Raw genomic sequence first — 23,913 nt, forward strand, 5'->3', positions numbered from 1 at the left:
ATACTTAAACTATGTGTTATAAGTATCTTCTACTTTTTAGTGTCGCATGATTATTATATCTAGCTACCTTATCTTTTGATTATATTTTTATAGATAATTAACATTAATTATTTACTATTTTAAATCATTTAAATATTCCAATTTACTCAATAACTATTTTAAAAATGCAAATGCTAAAGAAAAAAATTAAAAGGATTTAAAACATGAAGAAAATTGTGTTTGAGAATATTGTTTATGCATTGAAATAGAATAAATAAAAAATTATATTAATGAAACTTTCAAAAACAAAAATTGGATCTCTATTTGTTTTTTCTCTGAAGCTTATTTACTTTTTCTAATTTTAGAATACATGATTTGCTTTTATAACTCTATTCATTAATATTATATAAAATAAAAATCGAATAGCTTGGTATTTTAGAGGACTAAAGGTATTTTCAGGTTACATTTTTAATTTTAAAATATAATAAAAATAATTAACTTATTAAAAGAATCTCAAAAAATATTTTTATTATTAAATAGTATTATTAATTCCTAGTATCATTAATTGCAAAGAAAAATAAAATTTTATATTATTTTATTATATTTAAGAATTATAAATATAATACATGACCAAATAAAAATAAATCATCATAAATAGCTAGCTTTAAAAATGTAAAAAGGAAAATTAAGAATAAAAGAGAAGATATACAAATAAAATTTATTTTCAAGGCATTAAAATTTATAATAGATTATTTTGCTTATACAGTAACAACGATAATTATACTATAAATCCTCATTAATTATTAGGGTAATTCCCACCCCTAATTATAGCAAAATAATTTTTATATTAAATATATTTACTATTTATTAAATAAAGATTCTACTATAAAATAAATTAAATACAATATATTTTTTGATTGTTTGTTATAAGTTTTTAATTTTTACTTTAGTTTTCTGATTAATTAAAATTAATCTGATTAAAATTAGTGGATAATATTTTTTTTTAAAAGTATATTAATAGTAAATAAAAAATTATAAATCTTCAATTAATAACATAAAATTCATAAAAAAGAAATTACATAAAAAAATATATATTAATAATTAATACTCTTCTTATTTTTTTAATTTACAAGGAAAATTAAATCATCAGAGATTCTCTTCTACAGCATCTTAAAACATGTAACCTTATATTCTATATTATATAAAATTTAGTCATTTGTATGTATGTATGTAAAAAAAAAATACTATTCTTAGTTTGTAATGCTAGAATAAATACTAGGATTTCTCACCATTATATGAGTAGAATATCTATTCAATTTATTTTACAACTAGAAATCATCAGACTTAAACTTATCTATTTAAATTTATTCTTCTAAATCTATATTATTTTTGCAAACTAACAAATTTGGAGATCCATGACTCTAGCTTTAGATGTTTTTTGAGAATTGAATTTCTGAGAGTTTCTACATGTATTTCTATTAGAATTAATTTTTGTCCAACTGATTGCATAGTATTTCATATTATTTTGCATCAAGTAGATTCAAAATACTGTAGTCTATCTTTGTAGGCTTTTGCTTTTCAAAAATATTTTTAAAACTTTACTTGGCCTATTTGAATTTTTCGAAATCGTTTAAGTTATCATCTTTATTAAAAAATGAATTTTTTTCAATAACAACTCCCTATTTATCGACTTTGTAAAGAATTTATGGTTTGGGAATGTAGTTGAATAAAGCAAGCTAGTCATCGTTAAGTATGATTCTTTTTAATTTGTCGATTTCTACAAATTTTTTTATGATATACTCTATGTCTAAGTTATTATCAATCTCTTTGAATCCATAATCTATCACCTATTTTTTATTTCTAAAACTTTTAATAAGCTTACTTATGAAAGATAGCATATAAGAAAAAATATTAAAGTTTAGGTTTGACCTATTTTAATTAATTTCTTATTGCTTATTGTAATCATTCAAAATTTATTCATCAGTCAATTATTTTCCTGCACTTAGAGTATGTCTTTTACTTATTTATTAAGACACGTCTTCATGGTCATTTCGCTAGGTGTAATAATCCTTAGAATCTTTGTGATCGGAAATTAAAACTGGTGAACCTGGATCGCGCTAAGCAGATGCTAGTTAATATGAGTTATCTTTTATTGAAGAGGGATTATAAAATTTGTTTATTTATCTATTTTAAGGTGCTTAATTTTCAATTGTTTCTGTATTATTTTATTATTATGTAGGATTCGAAATTAAAATACCCTAATTAGGTTTATTCGTTATGTCTTAAAAGTCAAAAGACTAGTTAATTAAAGATCTAGCTAAGTGAATTTATGAGTATCTCAAGCAAAGGAATGAAAAAATTGTGAGCAAAATTTGAGAAAAACCACCAATTTATGACATAATTGTAAATAAATTGTCATAAGTCCTTTTATATAAATTTTCTTTCTCTTTTTCAAATCTTACAACTAAATGAAAGAAAAAACCATTAGAAGTATCAACTATCTGTAAATCAAAAAAGTAAAAATTAAAATTCTACTGAATAAATAAATATATATATATATAAATAAGAAGGAGAAAAAAACTTTACTTGATTATCACTATAGCTGAATGAAGGATACGTTTATGTTGAAATATCAGATGTGACCCATCCAAGATCGCTCTCTACGTAATTATTTCTCATAAATACGTTAACTTCTCTTGGGAGATTTTAGCTAGTAATCCAATACAAATCTCTTGAATATCTTATAAAAGGATCATCTTTGTTTTCAGGTGCAAAGTAGACATCTGTGAATAATAATTCGATGTAGTTGTTGTCAACCAGAGCATCTATTTCTTTTTCATCTTTGCAGCCTTATCCAGAGCATTTATAGAAATAAAAGTTTAGTTCTTGGTAAGAATCAGAATTGAACTATCCTTCAATCTCAACTACCAAGTCTTTTGGAATGCATTAATGCATATAGAATTCAGACTTGAGAAAAAACTCTCTTAGTTGAGGATCAGGAACATGGTCATCTGTGCAATTAACTAAACTAAACACTTTTGAGTTAAAAACTTAATCATATTTACCTGTTGTGCTGTTGTAGACATTTTTTTTAGTCTTATGCACTCCTTGTATTGTGAATAAGGTATTGTCAATATAGTAGTTATAGTTAATGTCTAAAACTCCCAAAGCAAGAGAGAGAGTATTTGGGGTTATAACAAACATTTTAGGGTCCTATACCTATCTTTCTTAGTAAAGCACTGTTGGATTTCTTCCATTAATCACTGATGATATTAAGATTCCCAACCTAATCAAAATAAGACTACATAAGATAGCAGTAAGGAAAGCACCAAATTTAGTTTTATGGATCTATGAGCCTTAAAATCTAACTGAAACTTGACTACCAAATATGTCCAATTAATTCATTTATTTTCAAGCAATTTGTATTTTCTTATATTTATATTTTATATATTTTTAATAATAATTTAAATAAATAAATGATCTTTTTAATAACATTTGGTAGAACAATAAAAATATAAGTTATCTTCTACTTTTAATTTGATTTTTCTTATTTTATTTAAAATTCTGGAAAAAAACATAACCTAAAAAGTTAACAATTAATTTCTTTTAAAAGTAAGGCTTTTTTTTAACAAGTTAATAAAATTAAATTTTTTAATTTTGAATTAGTTAAATATTAGTTTGTAATTAAATTAAAAATATTTTCACAAATACCCTTGCTCTGATTTTTAATTAAATGTTGAAAGATTTGTAATTCAGATGAATATATTAATATTAATTTTAGTATTTGCATTATTTTATATAAATTTATTATTAGAATGTAAACACTTGTAAAAACAATCCAGCTTAATAAAAATTCATGCTTGTAATAAATTCTAGTGTATATAAATTGATCTTTATCAAAGTACTAAGGTATAAGATGTATATAATTTATTGGTTTCAAAACTATTTTTAAATTTTTTTTCCTCATAAGAAGTTAGTTAATAAATTGGGTAATAAAAAAAGAGTTATTTTATAGTTTTAGTTTATGTTAAACTGATTTTTCTAACTCATTTTTAAAAAATGCTTACAAAATTAATAATCAAGGTTTTTAAAATATTTTTACTTCTCTTTATTTCTGAATAATAATTAGGTTTTACATATAAATTCGTAAGTGCTTATTTAAAAATATTTTATTAACTTATTAAATCTAAGAAAATAATGAATCAATGAAAGCTTGTAGATTGTAAACGAATTTCCTTTTTCTATTAAAAATTTACTAAACAATTAAAAGCTAAATCAAAAATTTAAAAAAGCAATAAAATTAAATAAAGCTATTTTTTGAAAATTTTAATACGCAATTTAAGCTTTGTAATACTAAAATTCTTAAATTTTGCTTTTAATACTTTTTTTCTAGATTTAAATATACATATTCTTGGGAAAAGGAGATTTTAAAATGCTAAAATTTTATTTATTCAAATTTATGTTAATTTTACTTCACTAATAAAATAGAATAATAATATAAATTAAAAGATAATTATCATTGTATTGTTATTATCCCTATTTTACATTAATTAATTTAAAAGTCCCTAAAAAAATAAGTTTATGCATTTAAAAAAATGATTTATCATTGATTTTTTTATTAATATCTCCAGCTAATACTTTTATGATTTCAAAATACTAATTACAAACAAACTTAATTCTTAAAATTTTGGGAATAAATTAAGTGAATAAAAGCATTTTCTAATCATTTCATCATATTAAATTCCTTCAATTCTTCTCTCATATGTTGTAAGTAAATTTGAATTACTTTTAATAATATATAACAAATATTGAAATAATAAAATACTGGACAAATAAATTTTAATCTAAATTAAGAAATATATAATTGACTAGTAGAATTTAGCTGGTTATCCACATAACTAAAAGAAGAATATAATTAAGTTTAGAAATCAGGAGTTACCCATCTGAAATCGTTCCAGCGGAGAATTATTCCTCATAAAACGTCAACATATTTAAAGGGATAATAATAATTAATCCAATAAACATCTCTAGAAAAACTTTAAACAGATTTCCTTTATTTTTTGTAATAAAGTTAATATTTGTTGATTAAAGGTCAATAAAGTTATTATTCAACAGATCATTAAATTATTTGCCATTTTTACACCTATATCCTTTGCATTTATTGATATTTAATTCCCTTAAAAATTTTAGTTAAACCATCATTCAATCACTATTTACAAATTCTTAGGTGTGCTTTAAGGCATATTGAGCTGAGACTTGAGGAGGTACTTACTTATCTGAGAGTCAGGAATATTATTATGTGTAAAATTAACTAGGTTATACTTCCTATATTGTTAATAAGCTTATGTAAGTATAATAGTTTAGACTTGTGCCTGTGCGTCTTCTAATAAGAGAAAGAGTATCAGGGGTTATAGCAAACTATTTTGGGTCTTATACTAGTATTTTCTTCCAATATTTCAATAGGATTGTTTTTATTTAAATTTTGAGCTTACTAACTACAATAAACTGAATAAAGTAACAGAAAATTAGATAATTAAAATAAATGACTCAAATTTAATTTTAAATTTATTTGATCGATTAAATCAAACATTAATTAAATTGACCTACTAATTAATCAAATTAATTAATTTTCACTTATAATGTATTATTGTTTTATCTTAGGATACAATTTGTTTACTATGATTTGTAATTGGTCAAGTCTAGCTCTTAATACACCTTGAACTGTACCCATGCTTATTATTTATAACAAAAATAAACATTTTGTTTTTCTTCCTTAGACAAAAACTTCTAAAAATACATCTAAATAATTTAACCAAATTAAATTAATTAAGGGATTAAGAAAGCGTAAAGAGGGAAGTTCATCTGAAGAATAGAATAATTTAGTTTTGGTAACTGTAATTTGGGTAATATTTATACCCTTATATGAAAATGAAAGATTTATTTATAAATTCATTCAAATTTCATAAAAATTTAATATTAAAAAAATAAATTTCTCCTAAGAAGGGGATAGATACATAGTAGATATATTATTGAAATTAAATTATTTTTTATATTTAATACTTTTTATAAACTAAAATAATTTTAATTGATTTTTTAAAATAAAAATGAATATAAATTTTTAAAACTAGATCAATAATTAAATTTAAACTCTGAGGCATTTCAAAACAAATATTATAAGCATATTTTGTTAGCTCTCTTTAAATTATTTAAGTAAGCTTTTTTTTGAAATAAAAAAAATGTGTTTTGAATAAAATCATACACTTTTTTAGGAATCAGAAAAATCATTTAAGATGTTAATTAATGATGATTTACCTCATAGGTATTTTGTTTTTGTTTCATAGATTTTTCAAAGTTAATATCTTATTTTTTAGGATAAATAATTGTTTCTTTCTAAAAAATAAAAAAATAAAATAAAATACTCTATTTACCTTATTTAACTGATTAATTTTTTAAAAATTTTAAATGGTAAATAACTAATTGATAATTAATAAAAAATTAAATTCTTCCATAAAATACAAAAATCCATAAATAATAAATGAAATTATAAAATAAATAACATTTTTAACAGTTACTTACTATATTTTTTTTTACTTTACTAGGAAATCTTTTATTTTCAGAGATTGTCCTATACAACATTTTAAAAGATTTACCCTTATTTTCTATATGAAATAAAAATTTAGTTAATTAATTTACATGTAAAAAATAAATTTACTAATCTTAGTTTGTAATTTAAGAATAAATATTAGGATTCCTCACTGATTTTATATTTGAATATCTATTTAGTTTCATTTATAGTTATAAATATTTAGATTTAAGTTTATTTTCTTAAGTTTATTCTTCTAAATTGGAATTTTTTTCATAAGCTAACTCATTCCGAGATTGAGAACACTAGTTTTAAATATATTTTTCTGAGATTCTGTGCTGGTTTTATTGTTATTATGATTTGAACTACATTTTATCTAACTAATTGCATAATATTTTTTATTATTTTGCATCAAGTAAATTCATAATTCTATTTTCTATCTTTGTTTGTTTTTCCTTATCAAAAATGTTTTGAAAGCTTTACTTTACCTTTTTGAATTTTTAGAAATCATTTAATTTATCATCTTCATTAAAAAATGAATTTTTTTCAATAATAACTCTCTATGTTGCATCAAACTTGTAAAGAATTTATGGCTTTGGAATGTAGTTAAACAAAGTAAGCTAGTCGTCATTAAATATGATTCTTTTTAATTTGTCGATTTCTACTAATTTTTTGATTATATATTCTACGTCTAAGATATTATCAATCTCTCTGATTCCATAATCAATCACCTGTTTTTTATTTTTAAAGCTTTAAAAAACTCTAGATACGAAAGATAGCATGTAAGTAAAAATATTGAAGTTCAAGCTTGACCTATTTTAAACTATTTCTTATTATTTATTGTAATCATTCATAATTTCTTCATCAGTTAATTATTTACTTATATTATTGGTATATTTTTGACATAATTATTATGTTTTTTCTTAATGTTAGTTTTGTTTAGTAAAATCTATTTTAGAAACTTTCAAATCTTATGCTAAAATTGGCGAACATGTATCACACGAAGGAGATTTTAATTAAAATGAGCTTCCTTTTAATGAAGGGGGACAGAATAATGTTTACATTTATTTATTTTAAGATTAATTTTGAATTATTTCTATATTATTTTAACACTAAGTCGAATTAGAAATCAAAATACCCTAATCAGTTTTATTACTTACATCTTAAAATTCAAAAGATTTATTAATTAAAGATCTGGCTAAGTGAATTTAGGAGTATCTCAAACAAACAAAAGAAAAAATTGTAAGTAAAATTTGAGAAAAACCACCAATTTAAGACATAATTGTAAATAAATTGTCATAAGATCTTTTGTATAGGTTTTCTTTTTCTTTTTCAAATCTTATAACTAAATGAAAGAAAAATCCATTAGAAGTATCAACTATCTTTAAAGAAATTAAAAATTAAAATTTTATTAGATGAATATATAATAAAGATAAGTAAGAAAAAGAACAAATAACTCAAATAACTTTATTAAATTAATTCATCAAATTAAAACTTACTTGATTATCACTATAGCTGTACGATGGATAAATTTATGTTTTGATATCGGATGTAACCCATCCAAAATCACTTTCTACATAATTGTTTCTCATAAATATGTTTACCTCTTTAGGGAGATTTTAGCTAGTAACCCAGTATAAATCTCTTGAATATTTTACAAAAGGATTATCTTTGTTTTCAGGTACAAAATAGACATCTGTGAATAAAAGTTCAATGTAGTTGTTATTCACCAAAGCATTAATTTCTTTTTCATCTCTACAATATTATCCAGTGCATTTATAAAAATAGAAATTTAGTTCTTGATAAGAATCTGAGTTGAACTATCCTTCAATCTCAACTAACAAATCTTTCGGAATGCATTAATGCATATAGAGTTGAGACTTCAGAAAAAACTCTCTTAATTAAGGGTCAGGAACATGATCATCTGTACAATTAACTAGATTAAACACTTTTTCACTAAAAACTTGATCATATTTACATGTTGTGCTATTGTATACGTTCTATTTAGTCTTATGTACACCTTATATTGTGAATAACCTATTATCAATATACTAGTTGTATTTCATATCTGAAACTCCTAAAGCAAGAGAGAGAGTATCTGGAGCAATGGAAAACATTTTTGGGTCCTATACTTATCTTTCTTGATAAAGCACTGTTGGATTTTTTCCATTAATTACTGAAAATACTAAGATTCCTAATCTAACTAATATAAAACTAAATAAGATAATCGTAAGGAATGCTCCAAATTAAGTTTTATGTATCTATGATCCATGTAATCTAACAGAAATTTAGCTTCCAAATATATCAAATTGATTCATTGATGTTCAAAATTTTTATATTTTTTTTAGATTAATATTTTATAAATTTATTATTATCTTTTGAATTATGATGATAAATCTGTCACTTAAGAAATATATTAAAATCCAAGCAACCTTTTACTTTAAATTATACTTTTGTGCCTTACTTAAATTTCTTAAAAAAAGATATAATCTAATTATAACAAAACAAAAAATTTTCTACATTTAAAATAGCACTAGAAATTGTGTAATAAAGTTTAAAATCTATTTAAAAATATGTATTTTTTGATTAATATTTGTTTGGGGAGTTTTTTGAATACAAAAATTAGCTTAAAAAAAATTTTTTTTTTTTTTATTAAATATATATATGTTTTTAATGATATCATAAATTTATATCTACCCTGCTCTAATTTTTATATGAAATTTGAAATATAGCATAATGCTTTGGTTACTAAATTTAATATTTGATTTCATTATTATTGAATTTTTTTAAATGAATTCAAAACATTATTTTAAATGAATTAGAAATTATCGTAGTAATCTAGCGTTATAAATTATTTCTCATGCTTTTAATGAAATTTAATTTATTTGTATCAAAATTACTTAAGATTATCAAAGTTTTATGGTTAAAGTTTATTAAAAAGTATTGATTTCAAAATACCTATTATATTTAACTTCCTTTTTAGATTTTTAATTAATTAGGACTATTAATAATAATTTGTTTCTTCATTTAAATCTAATTTATATTGACTCTGCAAACTCTTATTTGTTTAATTATAAAAAAATACTCAGCAAGTTTCTTAGTGCCAATATCTTTTTATTTATTTATCAATGAATAAAAATACTAATTTTTTAATAGTAAATATTCATTTAAATATGCAATTTTTGTAAAATGCCATTTTAAATTTTATTGTATATATTACTATAAAATATAAAAATTATTATATTAACTTTAATTTATAATTGATATGAAATCTTTGATAACTTTTTTTTTATCATAATATATGAGTAATTAATATCACACTTGATTAACTTAATAAATCTAAGAGAATATAAATCTATCATATCTTAAAGATTGTAGAGGCTAATATTTTTTTTATATTATTAAAAATATTTTCTATAAAATTGATATTTTAGTTAAATGTAAAAAATACTAAGTGTAATTAATTAATTAATAAATAAATAATAAATTTATTTTTGGAATTTAAAAAAGAATTAACATTTATTTTATGAAATCTCTTACACTCCTATCTTCATTTTTTCCTATTTATAAATATGATTTATTCTTTAGAATTTAATTTTTTAAATACTTGAATTTTATTGTTTGTTATTATCAAATTTTAACAAAAGTTTATTAAAATTTATTTTATTTGTTTTAATTAAGCTCATATAATATTATAATATATGATTAATTATTACTATGCTATTAATACCATATTACATTAAAATAATAATCACAGAAAAATAAATTGAGCTTTTATTCAAAATAATTTATTTGATTATTATTAAAATATTTGATAATTCAAATTAAAAAGGACAAGTAAACATAGTTTATTAAATTTCGAGAATAAGTTAAAAAACCTCTTATGAAATATCATTAGTTCCATCTGCTTCTGTGGTTAATTCAATTTTAATTACTTTTAATAATATTAGAACTTTGAAATTCACACTGTTTCAAATTTTTTTATATATTAATTTCGCGTTTTCTTTTTAAAATTTTAAATATTTTTTACTGAAAACTTAAAATTAATTATTTATCTTTTAACTTGATTCACAATAACAAACACTAAAAACTCTATAAAAATTGAAATATTATTTTTTTATAAATTAATTAGAATCTCACATCTAATTAACAAATTAATTACTAATAAGCTTGATTAGACTAATTTATAATTAGGCTTAATTTTTACATAAATATTTTTTGTAAATATCTAAATATAAAAAATCATTAGTAAGTAAGTAAGTATATCAGAAATAAAAAGTGCTAAAACAAATAAAAATAATAAAAATAAAAACAAAAATATATCTATTTTAATTGATTAATAAATATTATTAATAACTAATTAAATTTATTCTAAAATTTTACTATCTACTTATGTAGTATTTTGTAAAAAATAGAGATCTCTAAAAGTTTCATCAGTATTTTTCATCAATTGAATCTTTTTAGGAGTAATTGACAATTCTATTTTTGATAAAAAGATTCATCATCATTTTAATTTTATGAAATAAATAAATAAATAAATAAATAAATAAATAAATAAATAAATAATTACTTTTCTTAGTCTGAAATTGTAGAATACATGCTTGGATTTCTTACCTTTTTAAATGTAGAGTATTTTTTTATTTTGCCTGAATCAAAACAATCTTCTATACTATCACATACTCCTTCTTCTGAATTTGGGTGTTTTAATGCAAATTTTGTAGTCATACCTTATGATAAATTATAAGATGGTGAAACAGGTTGCATGGCTTATAATTCTTTTAAAATTGATTGCTATCTCTATAAGAATTATTTCTTATCTAATTTACTAGATAATATTTCATATTATTTATCGTCAAGCAGATTTAGGATGCTTATATCAATTTTAGTAGGCTTTTACTTTTCAGCAATATTTTTAAAGCATTACTTAGCCTTTTTAAATTTGTCGATATCACTGAGGTTATCATCATTATTAAAAAAAGAATTTTTTTCTATTATAACTCCTTGCGTTTTGTCTTCTTTATAAAGTATTTATGGTCTAGGGATGTAGTTAAATAAAGTCAGCTAATCGTTACTTAGTATAATTCTCTTTAGTTTATCTACTTCTATGAACTTTTTGACAATATATTCAATGTCTAAGTTATTACTTATTTCTTTGAATCCATAATCAATTACCTATTTTTTATTTCTAAATCTTTTAAAAATCGTAGTTATAAATGATAGCATATAAAAAAAAACATTAAAATGCAAACTTTATCTATTTTATTGCACTTCTTGCTATTTTTAATAATCTTTCATAATAACATCGTCTGCTAATTATTTACCTATGTTTTAATTATTTCTTTGATTTATTTATTGTTATTATTATGTATCATCTAATGGATTAATCTGTGCTTATTAAACCAGAGAAATTTTATCTTCTTTAGATTAATATAATTAATCTGGAGTTTTCTAACTGGTTTGCAGTTAAAATGAGCTTTCTTTCATAGGGGGAGATTAGTTAAATAGTTTATTGTTATTTTAATTTTAATAAACCTAATTTTCTGCCATCTCAGTATTATTCTATTATTATGTTGGATTAGAAATCAATGTACCCTAATTAGGTTCTTTTGAGATATCTTAAAAATCAAAAGATTAGTTAATCAAAGATCTGCCTAAGTGAATTTATGAGTACTTCAAGCAAATAAATGAAAATACTGTGAGCAAGATCTAAGAAAAACCACCAATCTATGACATAATTGTAAATAAATTATCATAAGTTCTTTTGTATAAGTTTTCTTTTTCTTTTTCAAACCTTATAACTAAGTGAAAGAAAAAACCAATAGAGGAATCAGCAATCTAATAATAATAATAATAAAATTAAATAATTAATTACTGGACAAATAAATTTTGATAAAAGTTAAGAAACGTTCAAATTAATATTATTTAACTAAAGTAGAAATTACCTGGTTATCAACATAACTAAAAGAAGGATATATTTATGTTTCGACATCAGGAGTCACCCATCCAAAATCACTTTCTACATAATTGTTTCTCATATAAACATTAACATTTCTTGGGAGATTCTAACTATTAATCCAATAAAGATCTCTAGAGAATTTTTAAAATGGATTTTCTTTATTTTCTGGAGCAAAGTTAACATCTGTAAACAGTAGTTCAACATAGTTATTATTCAAAAGGGTATTGATTTCTTTGTCGCTTTTGCAACCCTGTCCTTTACATTTATAGAAATAGAAATTTAGCTCTTAGTAAAAATCAGAGTTGAACTATCCTTCGATCCCTACAATCAAATCTTTAGGAATACATTAATGCTAGTAGAGTTAAGATTTGAGGAAAAAATCTCTTAATTGAGGGTCAGGAACATTATCATCTGTACAATTAACTAAGTTAAATTTGTTTGATGTGTAAATTTGATCATATTGACCTGTTGTACTATTGTAAACAGTTTTTTTAATCTTATGTACTCCTTATATTGTGAATAAGCTATTGTCAGCATAGTAGTTAAAATGTGTATCTTAGAGTCCTATAGCAAGAGAAAGAGTATCGGGAGTAATACTAAACTTTCTTGGATCTTACACAGGTCTTTCTTGAAAGAGTACTGTAGGATTCCTTCCTTGAACTACAGAGTGCACTAATATTCCTAGTCTAAGCAAAATCACAGCAAATATGAGAGCTGAAACAAAAGCCCCAAACTTAGTTTTATAAATTTAAGATCCTTTAAATCTAACAGAAACTTAACTGCCAAATATATCAAATTAATTCATTTACTTTTAAATTTTTTTATTCTTTTAATTTATGATGCGATTATTTTAATTATAAATGCTTCTTTATTTCTCGATTTAAACATAATTTTAAATCCAAATTAATTTTCTTTTCTTGTTGAAATAAAAAATTTTACATTTTAGCAAAAAAGAAACAAAAAACAAAGTAAGAAAAAAACAAGTAAGAAATAAATTGAAGAAAACGACTTTTTACTGCTTGCTTTAATTTACAATTATTAACATTAATTAGTTTTTCAAATTTTAATCCCAATTCATTAAAGAATAAATAATGTTATGATTTTTCTTTATTTAAATTAAATAGTAAATTTTATTTATATCTTCTTTGTTTATTATTGATGATTATTTTTTAATATGCTTCAATATTTTCTACTATAAAATTTATCTTGATTTTATTCAATTTATTTAATAAATATATCGAAATAAGTACTTTTTAAATATCTCAACACATATTTTAAAACTAATTTCTTAAAATATTTAAATTCTTTTAAAAATAAATAGTAAGTCTAAAAATAGCATTAAAATCAAACTTGAATTTCTGATATATTTTGAAATGTTGAATAAAAGATAGTGCGTCATCAAAATATTTATAAATTTGTACAAAAAATATAAAAAAATGCTTTTGATTTTTATGAAAAAATCTCAAATTTATCATAAAAAATAATCAAATTTTGTTATTTTTTAATAAAAGTAGGGTATCCATTCTTGCAGTCCATCATATAATATCTCTAAAATTTATGAATAGAATTTATTATAATAAATAAATTAGCAGTTAATAAAAAGTTATAATCTTCAGTTAAAAATAAAAAAATCCATAAAAAATATAACTAACAAATATAGTAAAATAATAATATTTAATTTAAATAACAAGAAAATTTATTCATCTGAGATTCTCCTCTATTGCATCTTTAAAAGTATATTCTTATTTTCTTTTTAAAATTAATATTTACTTTAAATTCATATATTTAAAAAAATTTACTATTCTTAGCTTGTAGTGCAAGAGTAAATACTAGGATTTCTAACCATTATATGAGTTTAATATTTATTCAATTTATTTTATAGTTAGAAATTTTCATACTTAGGTTTTTCTAATTATTGTTATTCTTCGAAAATGGAGTCTGATTTACAAGCCAACAAATTTGGAGATACTGGATACATGCTTTAAAATCTTCTTGATAATTACATTTATTTGAGCATCTAATTGTATTTTTATTGGGATTACTTTTTGTCCAACTAATTGCTTAGTATTTCGTATTGATTGAAATCAAGTAAATTCAAAATACTACAGTCTATCTTTGTTTGTTTTTGCTTTTCAAAAATATTTTTTAAGCTTTGCTTGGCCAATTTGAACTTTTCGAAATCATTTAAAGTTATCATCTTTGCAAAAAAAAGAATTTTTTTCAATAACAACTCCCTATTTATCTACTTTATAAAGAATTTATGGTTTGGGAATATAGTTGAACAAAGTAAGCTAGTCATCATTAAGTATGATTCTTTTTAATTTGTCGATTTCTACAAATTTTTTGATGATGTACTCTATGTCTAAATTATTATCAATCTCTTTGAAACCGTAATCAATCACCTATTTTTTATTTCTAAAACTTTAAAAAATTTTAGCTACGAAAGATAGCATATAAGAAAAAATATTGAAGTGTATGCTCTATCTATTTTAAATCAATTCTTATTATTTCTTGTAATCTTTCAGAATTTCATCATCTGTGAATGCTTTTCCACCACTTTGGATATCTTTTATAGTTATCTGTTAAGTAATGTGTTCATGCTCATTTCGCTAGATTAAATCAGCCTTATTATTAGAATCTTTCTAATGAGATGTTAAAATTGGTGAACATTGATCACGATAAGCAGATGTTAGTTAAAATGAGTTTTCTTTTATTGGAGAGGGGTTATAAAATTTGTATATTTATCTATTTTAAGCTGCTTAATCATCAATTACTTCTGTATTATTTTATTGTTATTATGTAGGATTCGAAATTAAGATATCATTGTTAGGTTTATTTGTTATATCTTAAAAATCAAAAGACTAGTTAATCAAAGATCTAGCTAAGTGAATTTCAGAGTATCTCAAGCATATAAATGAAAAAATTGTAAGCAAAATTTGAGTAAAACCACCAATTTATGACATAATTGTAAATAAATTTTCATAAGACCTTTTATATAAATTTTCTTTCTCTTTTTCAAATCTTACAACTAAATGAAAGAAAAAACCATTTGAAATGTCAACTATCTAATAAAAAAGTAAAAATTAAAATTCTAATATTTAAACAAATAATAGATATAAGAATGAGAAAAATAACTTTAGTAAATGTATTCATCAAAATAAAATTACTTGACTATCACTATAGCTGAATGAAGGATAAATTTATGTTGAGATATCAGATGTGACCCATCCAAAATCACTTTCTACATAATTATTTCTCATAAATACACTAGATTCTCTTGGCAGATTTTAGCTTGTAATCCAATACAAATCTCTTGAAAATCTTTCAAAAGGATAGTCTTTGTTTTCAGGCGCAAAATATACATCTGTGAATAGTAATTCGACGTAGTTGTTGTTCACCAGAGCATCTATTTCTTTTTCATCTTTACAACCTTATCCAATACATTTAGTGAAATAGAAATTTAATTCTTGGTAAGAATTAGAATTGAACTAACCTTCAATCTCAACTACCAAGTCTTTCGGAATGCATTAATGCATGTAAAATTGCGACTTGAGAAAAAAATCTCTTAATTTAGGGTCAGGAACATGATCATCTGTACAATTAACTAGATTAAACAATTTTGTGTTAAAAATTTAGTCATACTAACCTGTTGTGATATTGAATACATTTTATTTAGTCCTATGGAGTCCTTATATTATGAATAAGGTATTGTCAATGTAATAGTTATAGTTAACATCTAAAACTCCTAGAGCAAGAGAGAGAGTATTAGGAGTTATAGCAAACTTTTTAGGGTCCGTTACCTATCTTTCTTAGAAAAGGACTGTTGGATTTTTTCCATAAATCACTGAGATTATTAAGATCCCTAATCTAATGAAAACAAAACTAAATAATAAAATGGTAAGGAGAGCACCAAATTTAGTTTAGTGGATCTATGAGCCCTAGAATCTTACTGAAACCTGACTACCAAATATGTCAAATTTATTCATTTACTTTTTAGTTTTTTGTATTTAATATATTTATTATATTTATAATAATAATGTTTATCTTTTCTTTGCATTTAACTATTATCATAAATTATTTTTTCTATGTGTGTAACATAATAGTAAAAAGATAAGCGATGTTCTACTTTAAATTTTAATTTTCACATTTGATTTATAATTCTTGCCACTCATAATCTAAAAAAGCAATAATTAATTTCTTTTGAAATCAAGGAAGGTAAATTGTTGTATAAAAGTTAATTTTGGAAATTAGATTGTAATAAATTAAAAATTTTATAAATTCTTTAATAAAATTATTTTTTATTTAAAAACCTAGCCTAATTAATATCTAGAGGTTGCCATACCACTAGATTTTAATTAGGCGTTTAGCTATACTTGACTTTATTTTTATAGCCAATTTATATAATCATGTAAACAGTTTAAAAGTAATTCAAAGTTATAAAAACTCAATTTTGTGGTTAATTAAATTTAATTTTTTATTTTAATTATTGACTATTAATAATGTACTAGCGTAATGATTATTACAAGCTATGGATTTAAAAAGTTTTTAATCTTATTTTTTTTTTTAGTTTATAATCATAATAATACATTTCATTCTATAAATTTACTTATATATTGAACTCGCAAATCCACTAAAAATGATGCTTAAATAATTTTCGATAGTGTTCCAAGGACAAATATTCTCTTTAATTTATGCCTTTTAATTTTTGTTCTTTTTATTAAAGTATATTTATTTTAATTTCATTAAGCAAATTTAAATCATGGTAAATTTTAAAATTCTAAAAGTATTCTTTTGATTTTGATATTTGTAATTATTATGATACTTTTTAGAGCTATTATAATATCATAATATCTGATTAGTAATTACTTATTTAATAATATTTTATGAGCTTAGTATTTATTATTGAATAATAAATATACTAACAATATAGACTAATACTGTTTTTTTAAAAAAAAAAAATTTTTTTTCTATACAATTTATGATTAAGCTAAAAGTTAATTTAAAAAATAATACAGCCAGTAAGTAAATTAAATAAAGTTATTTTTAGAAAAAGTCATAAGCACCAAACAATTCCAATATGAAAACTCTAAAATCTTTTTATTTACATTTTTTTCTTCCTTTACCATTTGGAGCCATAATTTATTTATTTGTTTATTTAGAATGAAATGTAAATGATTATTAATATTATATATTTTATCTATTATAAGTATTAAGAACAAGCAACCAGTCAAAATAAATTGATTTAAATAATTTAAAAACTTAATTTGTCATTAAATCATGGACATACAATATTAATTAAAGAATTATCCTTAATAAATATATTTATTTATATGTAAATATGTAAAAGAAATATCTTGTTTGATGAGTTCATGATTATTGAAACATAAGATGAAAAATGTTTATAATGTTTTTATTTTGACTCATGATTATTTGATTATAATACAAATTTGATTTTATTAAATTTCTTATCTCAAGGTAAATGTGAAAAATTTAAGATCAAAGTATGAACCTTATGGGGTTGGGTTATAATTCTACTTATCTATTATATACCTCATTATAATATAAAGTAAGATTAATATATTTTTTAAATTATTATATTTAAGCTTTGTTTTCTTTGTAAGACAAGTCTTAATTTGTTTGAAACCTAGTTTGATATCCCATAAATTCATATATTTATGTGGCTAATATTTAATTTCTTTTTTAAAAACTAAATTTTATTTTTCAAATTTTTGATGGATAATGTATATAAATTAAACAAAATAAATTACAGAATGAGAAGTTTGAGTAAGAAATAAAAAATATGACTATAAAATAACTTAAATACAGAACAAATTTTCCTATTTGACAAAATTTTCTTGTTGCCGCCTCTTTATGTTGGGCTGTTATAACAAATATGCAAATATTTTAAAAAATTTTTCTCTGATTTAATTTAGAAATATTTTTCATTTTCAATATAGAAAACTTCAAAAAAATTATATATATATAACATATATGTTCAGCTGCTTAAATAAAAAGGAAAACATATTCATATCATCACAAACAAAATAATTAAATTCAAAATTTTCTAAAAACAATATTCATATTGTTTTATGAAGAGTGTTTGTTAATAATTATCTTAATATTTTCTATAAAAATAAATATTAAATAACATCATTTAAAAAAGACTACACTTTAAAAGTTATTTTCAAATTTCATTTTTTTACTTTAGTAATAGGCTTAAATTTTTATAGAAGCCATTTATTGATAGCTGTTATTTAAAATATAGAATGCAAAATCATTTAGAAAAATATTTAAGAAACTATAGAAAAATATAGACTTAATTTACTTAAACTTTTTATAATAATAAATATTGGCTTCATTTTGCTAAAGCCTACATTTAACCACCTTATCTTTTGATGATAGCTTGCTAAATGATTAACATCAATTATTTTTAAATAATCTATATTTAAGCAATATTTATTTTATAAAATGTACATTCTCAATGTCCAAATTAAAAAGGATTTATTTAAATCATGAAGAAAATTTTATTTTCGAATAATATATTCAATAAAATAGATAATATCTAAAAATATATTAATTGAAATTTAAAAAAAATAAAATTGTATCGCTTTTTATTGTTTTTGCTCTTAAGTTTTATTTACCTTTTCTAATTTAAGAAGGAATAATGTATTTTGGTATAACACTTTTTAAAATATTTTATAAAGAAATAATAAAGCAAAGTAATTTTTTAGAGAACTTAAGATATTTTTAATTTTATAAAATTAAAAAATAATAAGGATTACACTTACTAAAAAAGAAATTCAAAAATATTCTTATAATTAAAAAGAATTAATGATTAATGACATCAGTCACTTCAAAGAAAAATAAAATTTCATAAATATTTTGTTATCTCTAAGAAGGAATATAAATGATCAAATAAAAATAAATCATCTAAAATCACTATGTCTAAAAATGTAAAAAAGGAAAATTAAATAAAAATAATATACAAATAAAATTTATTTTCTAAGACATTAAAATTTTTAATCAGTTATTTTACTTTTGTAGAAATTATATTTATACAATCAATCCTCATTAATTAGAGTAACTATTAATTTTCTCCAAAATTTTTTACCTAACTCATACCAAGCTGAAGTTTAAAAAAGGGATTTAGGATCATTTTTTATTGGCATAATAGCCGATTTATTATTATTTATTATTAGGTTATATTTTTTAAAGATTATTCTCATATTAAACAAAAGCTCATCTAGGTTTTACATATTAAAAATTAGTACAAGGTCATCCGCATAGAATAATAATAATAATAAATTAAATTCATTAAAGTTGATTTAAAAACGTAAAATACCACTCTTACTTTCCAATTAAACAATAACAAAATTTATATAAAACAAATAAAGGAGAAAAATAAATTATTCAATTTTAAAATATTGAGAATAAATCATTAACTTAAAATATTTCTTGATAACAAAAAGTAATTAATTATTGTTTGATTTCTAACTCACTCTAAACTTATAATAAAGATTAAATTTCTTTATACAGCTAAAAACTCACAAGTGTTCTTCAACATAGTCTTATATTTAATAAATGTTATTCCTATTTTAAAAAAATATTTTTAAATAAGTTTTCATTATGAAAAGTTAGTTACCTTTCTTAATTTGAAGTAGAGGAGTAAAGACTAGGATTTCTTACTTTTTTTAATGTAGAATATTTTTTTATTTTATTTTAATCAAAATAATCTTCAGAACTATCTTAAGGTCCTTCATCTTAATTTACTTAGTTTTTCCCATAATTAGCACTTGATGATTACTCAAGATTATAAGGGAAATTATTTTATAAATTTTGCATTTTTATCATTTACTATTAATAATTTTGTTAGGATTATTTTGTAGGCAATTAATTGCTTAACATTTGATACTGCTTATCATCTATCAAATTTAAAATACTTAAATCGATTTTGGTTTATTTTTGCTTCCCGTAAATATTTTTAAAGCTTTATTTCGCCTTTTTAAATTATTCAAAATTACTTAAATTTTCCTTATTATTTAACAATGAATTTTTCTCGATAACAACACCTTATTTTTGATCAACTTTGTAAAGTATTTGGGGTTTAGGAATTAAATTGAATAAAGTTAATTAATCATCATTAAGTAAAATTCTTTTTAATTTATCTATTTCTACAAATTTTTTGATTATGTATTCAATGTCTAAGTTATTATCAATCTCTTTGAATGCATAGTCAATTATTTTTTTTTTATTCCTAAAACTCTTAAAAGCTTTTGTAGCAAATGATAGCATATAAGAAAAAACATTAAATTTTAACTTTGAGTAATTTTAGGTAATCTCTAGTTATTTTTAGTATTCTTACAAAATATCCTCTTCACTTAATTTTTATTTTTAATCTTCTACATTTTTTTTATTTAGCATTTATGATAAATTTAGTTAATTTTAATTAGTTTTATTTTCAAGACAGTATTTAATATCTTTAGAGAAAATAGGAGAAAAGTTAGCATTTTCAAGTTAATTTGCATTAATAATGGACTTTTCATTAATAATATGGCTAAAAGTAGCTTATTTTTAGTGTATTTATTTTTAAATACCCTAAGAATCTGCTCCATCTATAATATTATTATCTTTAATATTGTTGTTATTAAGAGGATGAATATTAACCTAAGTAGGGTTTGATATCAGTGTGCCTTAATTTGGCTTATTTGTGACATCTTAAAAGTCTAATGATTAATTAATTAAAGATCTACTTAAATGAATTTCTGAGTATCTAAAACCAATAAATGAAAAGACTGTGAGCAAAATTTAAGAAAAACCACCAATTTAAGACATAATTGTAAATAAATTATCATAAGTTCTTTTATATAAATTTTCTTTTTCTTTTTCAAATCTTATAACTAAATGAAAGAAAAATTGATTTGAAGGATCAACTATCTATTTTAGATATAAAATTAAATATTGTAAAAGAATAATTAAAAAAAAAAAAACTCAACATCATAAATGAAAAAATCAATATATTTATTTTGTAGAACTACTTAAAAAATTGAAGAAGATCAAATTTTAACTTTTTCTTAAAATTGAAGAAAATTTTTTTCTAAATCATCAAATATTTAAAGAAACTAAAAGAATAAAAATAGGTATTTAAAATTATTTAAACAAAAATTGAGTAACTTACTTAATCGTCATTGTAGCTGAAAGAGGGATAAACTTAAGTTGTGATATCTGATGTTATCCATCCAAAATCACTCTCAACATAGTTGTTTCTAAGAAAAACATTAGCTTCTCTAGGAAGATTTTAACTGGTAATCCAGTATAAATCTCTTGAAAATTTTACAAAGGGGTTATCTTTGTTTTCAGGTGCAAAGTAAACATCTGTAAATAATAGCTCGATATTATTGTTATTTACTAGAGCATTTATTTATTTTTCGTCTTTGCATCCATTTCCAGTACATTTGTAAAAGTAAAAATTAAGCTCTTAGTAAAAGTCAGAGTTGAACTATCCTTCAATCTCCAATACCATATCTTTTGGAATACATTGATGCATATAAAGCTAGGATTTGAGAAAATATTCTCTTAATTTAGGATCAGGCACATTATCATCAGTGCAATTAACTAGATTAAACACTCTTGATTAGAAAATTTAATCATACTGACCTGTAGTTTAGTTGTATACATTTTATTTTGTCTTATGTACTCCTTATATTGTGAATAAGCTATTGTCAATATAATAGTTATAGTTAGTATCAAGAACTCCAATAGCAAGAGAAAGGGTATCAGGGGTTATGACAAATTTTTTTGGGTCTTATACCTATCTTTCTTAAAAAAGAACTGTTGGATTTCTTCCATCAAGTACGTTGTATATTAAAATTCCTAATCTTAGCATTATTATTAAGAATAAAACCATAGTTAAAAATGCTCCAAATTTAGTTTTATGGATTGAAGATCCCTGAAATCTTACAGAAACTTAACTTCCAAATATATCGAGCTTATTCATTTATTTGATTGACTTATCAATTTTGATTAATTAATTAATTTTTGCTTTTTTTTATTTTTATGTAATTTAGATTTTCTAATTTATTATAAACAAATCAAATCCAACAAATAATTGTAATAAAAATAAATCAATATTCATGAATTAAATTATTAATAAGCTTAATTTAATGGAGTGATTTTTAATGGCTGATCATTTTTAAAAGCATGGCTTAGATTACTTCTTCTAATTTTATAAATTAGATTTTCAACTTAAACATTCAAATTGATTTTAATAAATGATAAAAAATAAAATTAGTAGAATGTAGTAAAACTGTAAATGTAATCATAGTAATTGTTTTAGTTTATTTATACAAACATGAATAAACCAAAAAGTAAGAAAAATAAGACATTTTCGAAGTAATTTAAGTAAGCTTTATTTTTTATTAAATGAAAGTTTCTCTTTAAATTAATATATACAATTTATATAAAAAATTATGTAAATAAAACTAATAAATATTTTTGTTTCGAAATATTATTCTAAAATTTACTTTTAAGTTGAAATATCTTTCTCAAAAAAAATAAATCTTTCTTTCAAAATATATTTATGATACTTCAATCAACATTAATTTTAATTTCTAATTAAACTAGAAGAATGCTTTATTTTTTTTTCCCCTTCAGAGTTTTGATCAAAATATGAGGGAAAAGAAATTGAAAAAATCGAAAATTTTTATGTTTTACTAAATTGAAAACACAGAATTTATTTAGTAAATTTTTATTGAAAATCCAAATATATATGTCCATAAAAGTATGAAAAAATATTAATAGCTACTTAATTAGAAGTATTATTTAATTTAATTTAAACGAATTCAATTAATTTTGCTCAATCTAATCTAAAAAAATGTAACACTAAGATTTTAATGATTGAATTTAAATTGATTTGAGAATTTTAAATATTTAAGTAGATTCAACACAAATTGTTTGTTTATTTTATTGAATATAATTGAAGTAGTAATAAATTTACGTTTTTTTATTATTTTTATTATTATAAATATGTTAACTGTATTATTCGTTATTAAAATTTTTAAAATATATTTTTGTTAATACAATACCAAAATATTCAAATTTTGTTTATTAATAAGATAAATTTGCTACTGATTTTCTCCAAATTCCAAGCATTTTTTATTTTTAAAAGTATTTAACAAATTAATTTGCGCATAAAGATGTAATATTGTTTCTATTTTTAATTATAGTTAAAAGAACTAATTTACAATATTATGAAGTATATCTTATAAATTCTTACTGACAAAATATTTGAAGCAAAATAATTAGTTTTAAATATTAATCGCTTGTAAAATAAAATAAATTTATAATAATACAAGTTATTAAATTTTAAATTATGGTTGCATTTACAAGTATGCTTGAA

General features: G+C 21.1%; 5 protein-coding genes across 5 annotated transcripts; all 5 read right to left on the reverse strand. All coding sequences in view use genetic code 6, as the record gives it.

The window, feature by feature from the left end:
* Nucleotides 1-1,125: 1,125 nt before the first annotated feature.
* On the reverse strand, nucleotides 1,126-3,183 carry TTHERM_00313210 (ATPase, histidine kinase-, DNA gyrase B; the record flags this gene model as incomplete). The annotated part of the gene is made up of 3 exons (XM_001033502.2): nucleotides 1,126-1,171; nucleotides 1,225-2,480; nucleotides 2,566-3,183. The coding sequence occupies 3 exons, from the start codon at nucleotides 3,181-3,183 to the stop codon at nucleotides 1,126-1,128; spliced, it is 1,920 nt and encodes a 639-aa protein (XP_001033502.2).
* A 2,378-nt stretch (nucleotides 3,184-5,561) lies between these two features.
* TTHERM_00313220 (hypothetical protein) lies at nucleotides 5,562-8,679 on the reverse strand (the record flags this gene model as incomplete). The annotated part of the gene is made up of 5 exons (XM_001033503.2): nucleotides 5,562-5,582; nucleotides 5,657-5,896; nucleotides 6,292-6,369; nucleotides 6,673-7,944; nucleotides 8,062-8,679. 5 exons carry the CDS (start codon nucleotides 8,677-8,679, stop codon nucleotides 5,562-5,564), a joined length of 2,229 nt encoding a protein of 742 aa, XP_001033503.2.
* Nucleotides 8,680-10,995: 2,316 nt separating this feature from the next.
* On the reverse strand, nucleotides 10,996-13,356 carry TTHERM_000313229 (transmembrane protein, putative; the record flags this gene model as incomplete). The annotated part of the gene is made up of 3 exons (XM_012799741.1): nucleotides 12,505-13,356; nucleotides 11,133-12,397; nucleotides 10,996-11,041 (listed from the first exon to the last, which is right to left on the reverse strand). Exons 1-3 carry the CDS (start codon nucleotides 13,321-13,323, stop codon nucleotides 10,996-10,998), a joined length of 2,130 nt encoding a protein of 709 aa, XP_012655195.1. The 5' UTR covers nucleotides 13,324-13,356.
* A 1,342-nt stretch (nucleotides 13,357-14,698) lies between these two features.
* On the reverse strand, nucleotides 14,699-16,504 carry TTHERM_00313230 (small GTP-binding domain protein; the record flags this gene model as incomplete). Its single annotated transcript, XM_001033504.2, has 2 exons — nucleotides 14,699-15,583; nucleotides 15,686-16,504. The coding sequence occupies 2 exons, from the start codon at nucleotides 16,502-16,504 to the stop codon at nucleotides 14,699-14,701; spliced, it is 1,704 nt and encodes a 567-aa protein (XP_001033504.2).
* A 3,558-nt stretch (nucleotides 16,505-20,062) lies between these two features.
* TTHERM_00313250 (small GTP-binding domain protein) lies at nucleotides 20,063-22,563 on the reverse strand (the record flags this gene model as incomplete). The annotated part of the gene is made up of 3 exons (XM_001033506.2): nucleotides 21,694-22,563; nucleotides 20,161-21,452; nucleotides 20,063-20,108 (listed from the first exon to the last, which is right to left on the reverse strand). Exons 1-3 carry the CDS (start codon nucleotides 22,510-22,512, stop codon nucleotides 20,063-20,065), a joined length of 2,157 nt encoding a protein of 718 aa, XP_001033506.1. The 5' UTR covers nucleotides 22,513-22,563.
* Nucleotides 22,564-23,913: the final 1,350 nt, after the last annotated feature.

Source organism: Tetrahymena thermophila (genome assembly GCF_000189635.1).
Source record: "Tetrahymena thermophila SB210 genomic scaffold scf_8254431, whole genome shotgun sequence".
NCBI lineage: Eukaryota > Ciliophora > Oligohymenophorea > Hymenostomatida > Tetrahymenidae > Tetrahymena > Tetrahymena thermophila.